Source organism: Salpingoeca rosetta, assembly GCF_000188695.1.
Source record: "Salpingoeca rosetta unplaced genomic scaffold supercont1.24, whole genome shotgun sequence".
Classification (NCBI taxonomy): Eukaryota; class Choanoflagellata; order Craspedida; family Salpingoecidae; genus Salpingoeca; species Salpingoeca rosetta.
This window is the reverse complement of record NW_004754910.1, coordinates 320,116-332,420: the sequence shown is the minus strand read 5'-3', so window position 1 is coordinate 332,420 and position 12,305 is coordinate 320,116. Positions and strand designations below refer to the sequence as shown.

At 56.7% G+C, this 12,305-nt stretch overlaps 1 protein-coding gene across 1 annotated transcript in view; it reads right to left on the bottom strand.

The window, feature by feature from the left end:
• PTSG_12757 (AGC/DMPK/ROCK protein kinase) overlaps positions 1-12,305 on the bottom strand; it is a 25,892-nt gene that overhangs the window by 4,220 nt on the left and 9,367 nt on the right. The window contains exons 29-47 of the mRNA XM_004990315.1: positions 11,966-12,076; positions 11,629-11,750; positions 11,179-11,404; positions 10,860-10,967; positions 10,576-10,617; positions 10,212-10,305; positions 9,885-9,985; positions 9,681-9,742; positions 9,370-9,424; positions 9,056-9,112; positions 8,690-8,778; positions 6,656-8,528; positions 5,096-6,452; positions 3,447-4,780; positions 3,059-3,188; positions 2,628-2,827; positions 1,702-2,337; positions 757-1,338; positions 446-559 (exon numbers count right to left, since the gene is read on the bottom strand). Coding sequence (XP_004990372.1) covers positions 446-559; positions 757-1,338; positions 1,702-2,337; positions 2,628-2,827; positions 3,059-3,188; positions 3,447-4,780; positions 5,096-6,452; positions 6,656-8,528; positions 8,690-8,778; positions 9,056-9,112; positions 9,370-9,424; positions 9,681-9,742; positions 9,885-9,985; positions 10,212-10,305; positions 10,576-10,617; positions 10,860-10,967; positions 11,179-11,404; positions 11,629-11,750; positions 11,966-12,076 — 7,293 coding nt within the window. The remainder of the gene's footprint in view (positions 1-445; positions 560-756; positions 1,339-1,701; positions 2,338-2,627; positions 2,828-3,058; positions 3,189-3,446; positions 4,781-5,095; positions 6,453-6,655; positions 8,529-8,689; positions 8,779-9,055; positions 9,113-9,369; positions 9,425-9,680; positions 9,743-9,884; positions 9,986-10,211; positions 10,306-10,575; positions 10,618-10,859; positions 10,968-11,178; positions 11,405-11,628; positions 11,751-11,965; positions 12,077-12,305) is intronic.

Sequence of the window (12,305 nt, the reverse complement as noted above, 5' to 3'; positions counted from 1 at the left end):
TGTATTATTTCTAGATCGTGCTGTTCTTTTCTATGTACACATCTTTTTGCATACCGCTCTTCCCTTTTTTTTTCCGATCTTATTGCCCCTCCTTCGCCCCGTGTTTCGTAGCCCCACTCTCTCCTCAGCGGTTTGCCGCGTGACTCCCCGCGCTTTCATTTTCCTTCTTTTGTTTTATCTTTATTCTTTCCGCTTCTTCCGCCATCACGCCCCTACCTCTTCGTTTATCTCCTATGTTCAGTCTTTGAGGATCCCTCTGCACACTTTAGTCACTCTCTCTTACTTACTCTTTTTGTTTGTTTCTCTCGCTTTATTTTGCGATAGAGAGTGTGATTGAGAGAGAGAGAGATAGAGAGAGATACAGACAGACAGAGAAGTGGAGAGAGAGAGAGCGAAACACACACAGACACACACGCACAAAACCGAGGCAAAGTCACGTGTGCACCTGGGCGGCGGCATCTACGCTGTCGTCGACGAGGGCGGCCGTCATGTCCTCAACGGACGCTTGCAGTTGGGAGACACGCGGAGACGAGTTGTTCAGCACCGCTTTAAGGTGTGCCTGGTGGATGGGAGGTGTATGTGCAGTGGGGTGGTTTGATTCATAACAGGAGGAGAGTTATGAGCCTGTGGATTACCGCTACAAATACACACACACACAAGTACACACAAGCTCACTGTGGATTACCGCTACAAATACACACACACAAGTACACACAAGCACACACAAGCACACACGTATGCATAGCATGACCATACCGAGTAGACGGTTGCTGGTGGAATGTCAAATTCAGCTGCGAGGAGGATTGCACGGTTCAACAGGTCCGGGTTTCGGGCACGACGTCCCATGCCCTTGATGCAAGATGCGCGATAGGCGCCGTCGTTGAGGAAGCGCGTGCGGTCAACGTGGTCCTCCACATGCACCAGTCGTTGCGCAACACGCTCGTTGTGCTCCTCCTTCACACACCACTGCCACAATGCAGCCAACGCTGTCCTCTCCTCTCGTCGCCCCACAGCACCATCCCCATCAGCGCCATCGTCACCATTGTCACCAGCCTCTTTCTCGTAATCACTGCCGATGCTGTCATTGTCCTTATTCATCCCTGCATATGCGTCCACCTCTTTCGCCACAAACGCCAGCAGGTCCCCGACAGGGACGTACCGACACGTCTTGAGCATGTCAGCCAATGGTGTTGATGCTGACGATGACGATTGTGGTCCCCCTGGCGTGTCCATGCATTCCTCACTTGTTGCTGCTGCTGCGACCCATCGTAGTGCCACAAAGGTCTTGATGAGCGCGTGATCGTGACCAAAACGCGTCTTCAGCGTGACAATCGCACGCTGAACGTCGTTGCATGCAAGCAAACACGACAGTGTCACGCGCATGTCCGCTGACACGGCCGTGCGCGCACACGCCACCAACGCATCATCCACAACGCGGGACGACGGTGTTCGTGCAGGTGATTGCAACGCATCATCATCATCATCATCATCATCATCATCATCATCATCATCATCATCATCATCATCATCATCATCATCATCATCATCATCATCATCATCATCATCATCATCATCATCATCATCATCATCATCATCATCATCATCATCATCACTGCTGCTTTGCATGGCGGCTTCCCACGCCAATGCCACGCGGGTGTGTAGTGCATTGAATGCTTTTTCCATGTCCTCACGGTCACCTACCAGCCACGTATCAGCATCGTGGCGGGCAGCGCCTCTCCGGCCGCTGAGCGATGCCCCGCCGTCACCCCCGTTGTCATCGTCACCGCCATCGGTGCGCGTAAAGATGGGTGGCTGTGGGGCGGTGAGTTGTGTACATGTGTTCAGTGCTCGCTGCAGCAACCGCTGATCGCGGCCATCGAGCTGTTCAGCACCGCCACCACCGCCATCATCATCACCGGTGACAGCTACGCCAAAGCCAGCGCCCATGGCCATCATCGCCGTTGTCGTTGTGGCCGCGAATGTGGACACAGACGACTGCGCTGCGCGCGTCACGCTGCCCAACAGCGCACCCGCCGACGACACAGACACGCGAGAGGCGCTCGCATCCGTTTGATGCGACGCAGCCATCGTGTCACCGCTATCGCTGTCATCGTCATCATCAGCGTCATCGCCACCACCTCCTCCTCCAGCGGCTGCGGCTGCAGCTGCGATGGTGGTGTCCATGCGTAAGACGTGCTTGAGAGCAGCAAGGTGTTCTCCTATGGCGACGTCGTCGCAATGATGAACACAGAACAGAGCCGCCGTGACCACATGTGCACGAGCTGATGCATCCACAGCAGCACCATCCAGCACCATGCGCACAACTTGCGAGCACAACTGCACACCATGGAAGCCAGGGACGTGTGTGTGTGTGTGTGTGTGTGTTTGCGGTTGGGTGAGGTTGTGTGATATTATGTGGATGTCCTATTGTGTGTGTGTGATTGTGTGGATGTGCAATTGTGTGTGTGTGATTGTGTGTGTGTGTGTGTGTGGTTGTGTGTGGTTGTGTGTGATGGTGCAATGGTGATTTCATGTGCGCATAGATGCACATGAGTGTCGTTGTGCTTGTCATACCAGCAAACAGCATGCACATAAACGAGCAAGATCACACGAGACCGGTTGCTCACCGTCACCAGCGTGTCCGTGTTGGCCGCGCGCGCCACATCACCACCACCACCGCCACCGCCGCCGCTGCTGCTGCCATCTGGTCGCTGCGAGGCGGTGATGAGCGGGATGAGGTGGGCGATGGCCGTGCTCACGCCATCAGCCTCCAGTGAACGCACAATCATGTCTTCGCGCACTTGCGCCTTGACAGCATTCGCCTCGTCTGACGCGGGGGGGGGGGGAAGAGAAAGGAGAACAAGTTGCAAGACGACAAGATGGGATGGGGAGAGGCACAAGGTGTGAGATGTGCTGGCTGTGGTTGTGGCTGTGGCTGAGGTTGTTGGTGTGGCAGAAATCTCGCTGACGCACGCACATACACACATACACGCACACACATACGCACACCCCCCCCCCCCCCATACACAAACACACACACACGCGCATGTGCACACACCTGTTGTTGTGCAACGAAGGTCAATCAGGTGCGCAATTGGGTCGAAATCGTGCAAATCCACAGCAGCTGCGTCAAGCACTTTGGTGGCGACGGCGAGAGGAGAGAGCAGACGAAGCTGTAACGGACTCATCTGATTGCGGGGGAGGGGGTCGTGGTGGTGGTGGTGGTGGTGGAGAGAGACATAGAGAGACGGAGAGAGCGAGAGGGTAAGGCGCAGCGTAGTGATGAAGTGTGTACGTGTACGTGAATGAATGTGTGTGTGTGTGTGTGTGCGTTGGTGAAAGGCAGTGGTCAACACGCAATAGGAATGACGCAAGGCTGCACAAACAAGGCCACACAATACAATACTACAACACAACTACACAACAGCACGACAACTGTTGAGCACCTTGACGTTGAGGGAGGCGAGAAGTGCGCACGCGTCCAGGAATTTCCGTTCAGCGACAACATCACCATCATCTGACGGCAGCAGATTGAGAATGCGTCGCGCTTTGTCCAGTGGATGAACACCGGTGCCCATCGCTCGCATTGCTGCTGCTGCTGCTGCTGTTGCTGATGACGATGACGATCCCATGGCTGGCGTGTGCATGTCGGTGTCGACATCAACGGCACTGTTGACCAGCTCCCGCACGGCAGACAGGCTCGCTTGCATCACGTCGCTCAGTGTCAGCTCATTCACAAGCGGCGACACCCAATCACTGCCACTATCACCACTACCATCACCACTGCCATCGCTACCACCGCCATCACCGTCACCATCACCGTCACCGAGGACACGGCGCCGCATAAAGTGGCGGGACGGCGTGAGGAGTTGGCGCAGTGCGCCGGCAACGCGACCCGAAGACGCCTCGCCCAGCGCACTCATCCGCGCACGAAACGACGATGATGATGATGACCCCATTGATGCTGCTGTTGCTGTCGATGATGATGTTGCTGCTGTTCCCTGTTCCTTGCCCATTGTGGCGTCACTAGGACCTGAGTCGCCCACGTTTCGCTGCTGGTGTTGCGTGAGTTTGAAGAACGGCATGACGGCAGCAAGGGCGGCATCGTCTTCTGCAGTCAAACACACGCACATGTACTCGCGCAGCGCAAACTGCACGCTCACACCCGCGTGCAGGTAGCGCTGAACCACAAACACGTCCTCCAACAGCAGTCGCCACGCCTCCGACGTGTGAGCGCGCTTTGCCCCAACTCGAAGCAGCCGCGACACAAACTGCTCACACGCCTCACGCGCAGCCGCCACCTGCCGTTCCTGCTGCTGCTGCTGCTGCTGCTGCTGTTGTTGTTGTTGTTGTTGCTGCTGCTGTTGTTGTTGTTGTTGTTGTCGTTTGGTCTGGGGTGTTTGGGCGGGCGCGCTGGCCTCAACTGTATCGCTCCCATCTCCCTGCCGGCCCCTGCCACCATTGTCACCATCGTCATCGCCGTTATCATCATCGTCGTTGTCGTCGTCGTCAGTCCATGGGTCACCAACCTCATCGTCATCGTCATCTTCATCAACCACGCCACGTCGTTCCTCCACACCACCTTGCTTCTCGCTGCCATCAGAGTCACCGTGCATGTGCTGCGTTGCTGCCCTGTGTAGGGTGTGCAGCGCATGCATGCTGGTTGGCTGGTGCTTGAACACGGCCATGAAGCAGAGACACGCCGGCGACGCCGCGTCCGCTGCCGTGGAATCCACGCCCTCCAGTGCTGACAGCAGCTGCTCGCACAGCACATCGGACCCTGGACAAACAGGGCGGGAAAGCGTGGGAAAGGCAAAGGGGAGACAGTGGGGTGAGTTGCCGCAGTGAACTGTGGTGACAGGATGTTTGGGTGTAGACGCGCATACCTGCACGCACATCCAACTACAACACACAGCAAACGCACGCACACACCATCATACACCGCGTACACACACACACACACACACACACACACACACACACACACACACACACACACCATGGTACACCGCGTACACACACCACACACACACACCACACCACACCACACCACACATACTCTCTCAATCACACACACCCACACGCTTACACCAACCTGGCTTGCTGGTCAGGGCGTGGATGAGGGCCTTGATGACGCGTGTGCGCTGTGCAGCGGAGGGAACCATGAGCTGAAGCATCGGTGTGGATGACAACGCCAATGATGCGGCTGGCTTCATGTCGTCGGCGCTGTTGTCGTCGCCACCCGATGACACGAGCGCGGTGATGCGATGCGGATGTGTTGCTGCCAGTTCGCACAGCACCGTTTCCACCGCAGCCACCCCGTCCTCAGGCAACACACCATCATCGCCACCATCTCCATGACCATTGGAACCATCGCCATGACCGCCGCCGGCGGTGCTGTGGTGGGAGCGCCGGAGGTACGGGATGACAACAAACTTGCAGCGATCGGCAAACACGGCTGCGTCCTTCTCTGCTTCGCTGCTCATCCGCCGCACTGCCGCTGCCGTTGACGCGGACAGCGCGTGTGTGTGTTCGCGAGCGCCAGAGATATCCGTCATTGCCCGCAACACATCCACCGGTTGCATCGCTTCCACATCGTCCAGCGTCAATCCATACTCATCACCACCACCACCATCATCAGCACCATCAGCACCACCATCAGCACCATCACGTTCAACGGTGTAGTGGCAGTCGCGGACGAGAGTCTCCAGTGTCTGCACGTTGGCCATGAGCGTGTCCAAGTGCGGAAACTCTCTCGCCATTGCCGCGCCAATCAGCTGGGTTGCTCGCCCCGTCTCCCCCACTGCACACAGCTGGCGTGCCCGGTATGCAATGAGCTGCGAGCCGGCAGCAGCGGTGGCTTCAAGCGGAACGTCGCACCCCTCCTCCGCCAGCACCACCGACAGCGCATGCAGCGCACGTGTGTTTGCAACGGCGCTTGTCTCCAGCAGCAAATCTGCCGCCGTTGGCACAGCTGTGTCGCCGCCGTCACTGTTGCTATCGCTGGCATTGGCATCATTGTCACGGTGTTCGCTGCTGCTGGTGTTGGTGTCGGCTGTCACGACCTCGCACCAGTCTGGTTCGTCTCGCCACGGCTTGTCCTCCATCATCACCAGCCCGTCATCGCCACCGCTGCGGCACGTCGGCAGCAGCGACAGCCACTGCTGTGGATCCATGGTTGGTGGGAGGAGGGCCAGGATTGCGAAGGTGGCGGGCCTGAGGTGGTGCATGTGGCGGATGAAGAGTCCGCGCAGTGCCTGCACGTGTCCGTCGCAAGCAAGCAGCGCTGCCTGGGTGGACAGGTGGTCCGATTCAAACAGTGCGTAGTCCTCCTCGTCAAAAGACAAGGAGGACTCGACGTCCAGCACATAGCGATACATTCGCAATCGATCGTAGCGATTCAAGAGTTCGCGGCGCATCAGCAGCAGCAGCCGCTCCTCGCCACACAGCGCCTGGTGGCCACATACGTACGTGTGTGTGTGTGTGTGTGTGTGTGTGTGTGTGTGTGTGTGTGTGTGTGTGCGTGCGTGCGTGCGTGCGTGTGTGCATGCTTGTGAGTGTTGAAGAAGATGTATGTATTGCGAAAGCGTGTGAAAGCGTGGCCGTGCTCCCATGAGCCAAAACCAGCCCCTTATGAGCCAGACGTGCCACCAACCTGCGTATCAACGTCGCTTGGACCGGAAACATTTGGAAACACGGCACCAAACGCCGTCAGCTTGAGTCCAAGCTCGCACATCTCCATGGCCGTGTCCATGTCACGCACGCGGTATGACGTCATCTCACGCAGGACCCACATGCGATCGCGCATGCGAGCGAGATAGTCGCGCACGTTGTACTTGCTGGGCCCCTCCGCCTGCCACATGGCCCTGTACACCGTGTCCGTGTCCAGTGCGTGCTGCACGGCAAGCTCGCGAGCTGCGCCGAAATCCCCGAGCGCAATCAGTTCTTGCAGCAGCGCCGGTGGTGACAACTCGCGCACGTGTGTGAGGCGATAGGTGGACGTTGTGGTGTATGTCGGTGGGACGGCAAACCCAAGCAGAGCAGACAGCAGCTGTGTGAGCGACCGCATGACGCCACTGTCATGTTGCTGTTGCTGCTGCTGCTGCTGCTGCTGCTGCTGCTGTTGCTGCTGTTGTTGTTGATGTGGTGGTGGTGGTGGTTGACTGGCGGCAGTGCGGGTGTCGTCGCTGTTGTCTGCAACCTTGGATTTCTGCTCCTGCAACACCCACCCAAACGTCACATCCCCATCCCCATCACCAAAATCACCATCACCACCATCGCCATCACTATCACCATCGCCGCTGCCTTCGCGGTGCCGGCCTGTGCGCGTGAGCAGTGGTGCTCGCCCAAAGAGCGGAATGCGTTGCGTCAACCGGTTCACACGTGCACGGGCATCTGCGCTGCTGTTGGTGTCCGTGGTGGTGGGAATGTCAATGAGGGCAATTTCGCCATTTGCAAATGCAATTAGAACGCGGTCGTCGCCCCACCAGCGAATGCCGGACAGCCTGTCCAGTAGCGCTGCGTCACGGCATTCTGGCAGCACGTGCGCGGCCTTGTGCAACTGCACGCGCTTCAGCTGCGTCCATGGTACAGTGCACTCCACAGCAAAGGCGGGCATGCGCGCAATGACCACGGTGCCGTTGAGTAGCACTATTGCCACACGGTTGCCATCCGCACTCACGTCCAGGCCAACACATGCCGTGCCGTGCACATCGTTGCCTGCAGGCAATATCACCTTCCCTGCGAGCGAGTCCACGGGCTGCAAGGACAGCACGTCCTGCCGTCCGCCTCCACCGCTGCCAACGGCGATACGGTAGCCTGCAATTGCGAGGTGTCCGGGTGGCGATCGCCCAACAACAACGACGCTGTTTGATGCCCTCATGTACACGAGCGCGGATACCGTCGACAGGTGCGAGCCACACGACACGCGCTGCTGTTGGTGGTGCTGTTCACGGTGGCTTGCTGCTTCATCCTCCTCAGCTGGCGGTGTCGATGACGGATCGCGGATGAACACATCGCCGTTGGTCAACAGTGCACAGATGTGTGGGGCGCGTAGTGTTGCAGCGTTGTTGCTGCTGCTGCTGCTGTTGCTGCTGCTGTGGGGCAGCAGGATGATGTCGGCGACTTGAGGTGATTCCTTTGCATCGTGTTTGCGATATGGGACTGGCACATCTGTTGTGCCTGCCAAGAGGTCAATGCGGGCGATTACGGAAAGGTCTTCCGCGGCAAAGATGAGCAGAAGGCCGTTGGACATGCACATGCTGAGTGCCGTGCCATCCTCATCCCAGCGCAGGAGGCGTTGCGGGCAGTCATTATCCCGTGGCAGCTTCGTGTGTGCGCGGAGATGCAGGTGCGCTCCATCCACGTCAAAGACTTCCAGCGCTTCACGAGAAGCAATTGCCAGGCGCTGCTGCTGCCGTTGTTGTTGTCTGGACCCGGGTGGTGACAGTGCAATCTGCCAGTCATGTGCGTTTCTATCCTCAAACTCCAGCCTTGCTTCATCAACCACGGCCTGCTTGCTGAACAGCCTGTAGTGTGTGTGTGTGCGTGTGTGTGTGCGTGTGTGTGTGTGTGCGTGTGTGTGTGTGTGTGCGTGTGTGTGTGTTGGGTGAACGCGGGGCAGGAAACAACGAGGAGCAGAGAGGACGAAGCTGCAGGGAGGAGATGCAAACAAGCAGCGAAGGCGCACCGAAGAATCTGGTTGACAAGCCAGGAAGATGTGTGTGGAATGGTTTCCAGCAATGCAGCAAGGCCAGTCCCTGCCTCTTTTTGCTGTGTCTGCATTCACACATGAACACAACAAGGTGTGTGTATGCATGAGCGCGTGTGTGCATGAGTGTGCATGAGTGTGTGCGTGTGTGTTGACATGCGACTTGACACAATGCCATGCAAGGAGACAGAGACGGAGACTCACGCTGAACCACACACACACACACTCACACACGCACAATACTCACCACATGTGGTTGTGTGCGCGTGATGGGAGAGTCATCGTGCCATTCGTGCAGCTGCCGCACCCAGTGCTGCTTGTCTCCTCCTCCTCTTTCTTCCTCACCGCCTCCAGCACGTTCGTGTTCTGTTGACATAGTTCGTTGTCTTTGTTGATGGTTGTCTTTGTTGGCGGATTGCGGAATGTTTATGGAAGACTTTAAGAACTATCATCAAACGCAGCTGGTCTTTCCGCTCTGTTGCTGCGTCGTGTGTGTGTGTGTGTGTGTGTGTGTGTGTGTGTGTGTGTGTGTGTGTGTGTGTGTGTGTGTGTGTGTGTGTGTGTGTGTGTGTGTGTGTGTGTGTGTGTGTGTGTGTGAGCACAGGGAAAAAGCGCAGAGATAAACAGAGTGCATCGCACGCGTGTGCATGTCAACTTACAGAAAGGCGACTCGTTCTGCTAGTCGTTGAGGCCGTTGATACCGAGGACGGTTTTCTGCAAGATCAGGCAACAACACGCCGTGTGTGTGTGTGTGTGTGCGTGTGTGTTTGTGTTTGTGTGTGTGTTTGTTGGTGTGTGTTTGTTTGTGTGTTGTGTGTGTGTGTGTGTGTGTGTTGTGTGTGTGTGTGTGTCAACGTGTGTCAGAGATGACGTGAGTGTGCAGAACGAAAGGAGGGCAACACAGCTGATATGCGCCATCACACAAACAAATATACACACACATGCACCCGTGCTCGCTCGCGTGTCGCACCTGACGAGGTTTGGGGAGGATGAGGAGCGGTTACCAGCGTCGCCATCGCCGGGCACATTCAACTGCATGCAGCAAACAGCAAATTGTCCGAAGAAAGCAACAACACAATCAGCATTGCAGCAACGACACCCCCTCCCCACACACACACACACACACATGCCAACGCAAACGCACACATGCAAACACACACATGCAAACACTCACGTGTGACGCTTTGTCTGTCGTCGGCGACTTTTTGCCTGCATGGAACAGCTCTCCCTTCTTGTCAATCGCAACCGTGATTCGAGACACCCAAGCCCTTTGTTCTGCAAACGAAACACAACAACAACAACGAGAAGTTGAGTGTAAGTGTGTGCGCGTGTATGTGTGTATGTGTGTATGTGTGTATGTGTGTGTGCGTGTGTGTATGTATGTATGTGTGTGTGCTTCGTCGAGTCAGTGTGTTCTTGCACCCTGTGTCTGCGCCTTGCATCTACGTCCCCTTTGGCGCTGCGCTCAATTTCAGAGCACGCCATATCGCAGCATGCTTACCGCCGAGAGATTCGGCCTTGAAGAAGTATTCCCTGTAAGCGCCGTCACCGCCACCCGATGACGACGACGACGTGCTGCTGTTCTTCGCGCGGCCCTGTGTACATTTGTGCCAACGACGAGTGGGGGTGGAGGGACATGGATGGTGTGAGGCACGCAAACGTATGAGTGAGTGAATGAGGGATGGGCACAGGTGAATTGCGCGAGGGAGTGAGCGCGATGTAGTGTAGGTGTACAAGAAAGCGAGCCCACATCGTTTGAGCCCGCATTGCACATTATACGAGTCAGTTCACATGATCGCTTCGACAACACTCTCGACGTGCATGAGCACCACCATATCACCAAGAACACAGCTGAGCTGTCGCACCTTCCAAAAACCGCCTTTCTTCGACTCATGGCCATCACTCTTCTGTCAACATGACATCAACCAAACCATTGCAGTGCATGAAGATGAAGGCAACATGCATGTCACGCTGCACACACACACGCACGTACACATACGCACACGTACACGCACACGTACACGCACACGCACACGCACGCACGCACACGCATACACACACGCTGCACACACACACACGCACACACGCATACACACACGCTGCGCACACACACACGCACACACGCACACACACGCACACACGCACACACCTGTCTGGTTGGAAGGGCAAACGACATTGAGCGCGGGATGACGAATCCTTTCTTCTTTGTGTCGTCGCTGCCAATGCCCTGCTGGCCCTCAAGCCGCGCAGCACGCACCTGATATTGGATGGTGGTGGTGGCGGCAGTGGTGCAAGTGAGGAGTTGGTTGGCGTGTGAGCTAACACAATGAGAGGTGACAACGGCTTCACACACGCATCCACACACACACACACATACACACACGCACAAGCATAGACACACACACACACAAGCTCACACACACACAAGCTCACACACACACACACAAAAGCACACACCACTGCTTCACCTTGAACACGAGCGGTACGTCTGCCGGGTTTGCGTGGATGAGCTCCGAGCGCTGTGCGGGCTCCACACCGACGAGCTGCGCCAGACCAATCAGCAGCGTGGGGTCACCGCTGCGGGTGCTCTGCTCGTTGTCCTGGTACAGTTTGAGGCCTTCAATGTCGAGGACAGCAAACAGCGGCCGCCAGCCAGACTTCTTGATGCCGCGATCACCGGGCATACACACCCACCTGACAGCAAGAAAGCGTGTGGCGTGTGAGTGTAGTTGTTGTTTTCGTTGTGTGTGTGTGTGTGTGTGTGTGTGTGATTGTTGTGATTGTTGTGTTTGTGTGTGTGTGTGTGTGTGTGTGTGTGTGTGTGTGTGTGTATGTGTGTGTGTGTGTGTTTGCAGAAGCAAGGGCCGCAGCACACAAAGACTAACAACCACTGCCAATCCCCAGCAAAGACCGCTCACCCCTCGTTGTGGATGACAAGTCCGGAGAGTGTGCGCTTGAGGCGCTGGGATCCAAACCGCTTTACGCCCTCGTCCTGCTTCATCTCGTCCACCGCAGCCTGCAGCGCCCGCAGCGACGTGTCCTGGGATGCGTAAATGGAGGGATGGTGGAGGGATGTGTTGCAATGGCGGACGTTAAGGGCACAGTTCATCAGAAGTTGGCGACACACACACACACACACACACATTCACAGACACGCACAGATAGACACACGCATATGCACACACACACACACACACACACACACACACACACAAGTTCCAGCCAACACCAACGCCGAGATCACCAGTGCCGCACCTTTGCAGCGCATTTTGCCTGGAGCTCCTCGATGGTGGCGGACTTGTTGTCCTGATCCTCCTGGAACTGCTGCTGCAGCCCCCGGATCAACTTGCCGTGGTCCTCCATCACCTGGCAGCGGTGGCCGTGGCAGTCGTCGTCGGGAAGTGGGAAGTGGGAAGGTGGTATGAGCGTGTGAGTAAGAGTGAGAGGGGAGAACGAGAGAGGGGGGGGGAGAGAGAAACAGAGAGAGAGAGAGAGACAGACAGACAGACAGACAGACAGACAGACAGACAGACAGACAGACAGACAGACGGAGGAGAGAGAGATAATGTAATCGAGCGACACAACAGCGTAACAC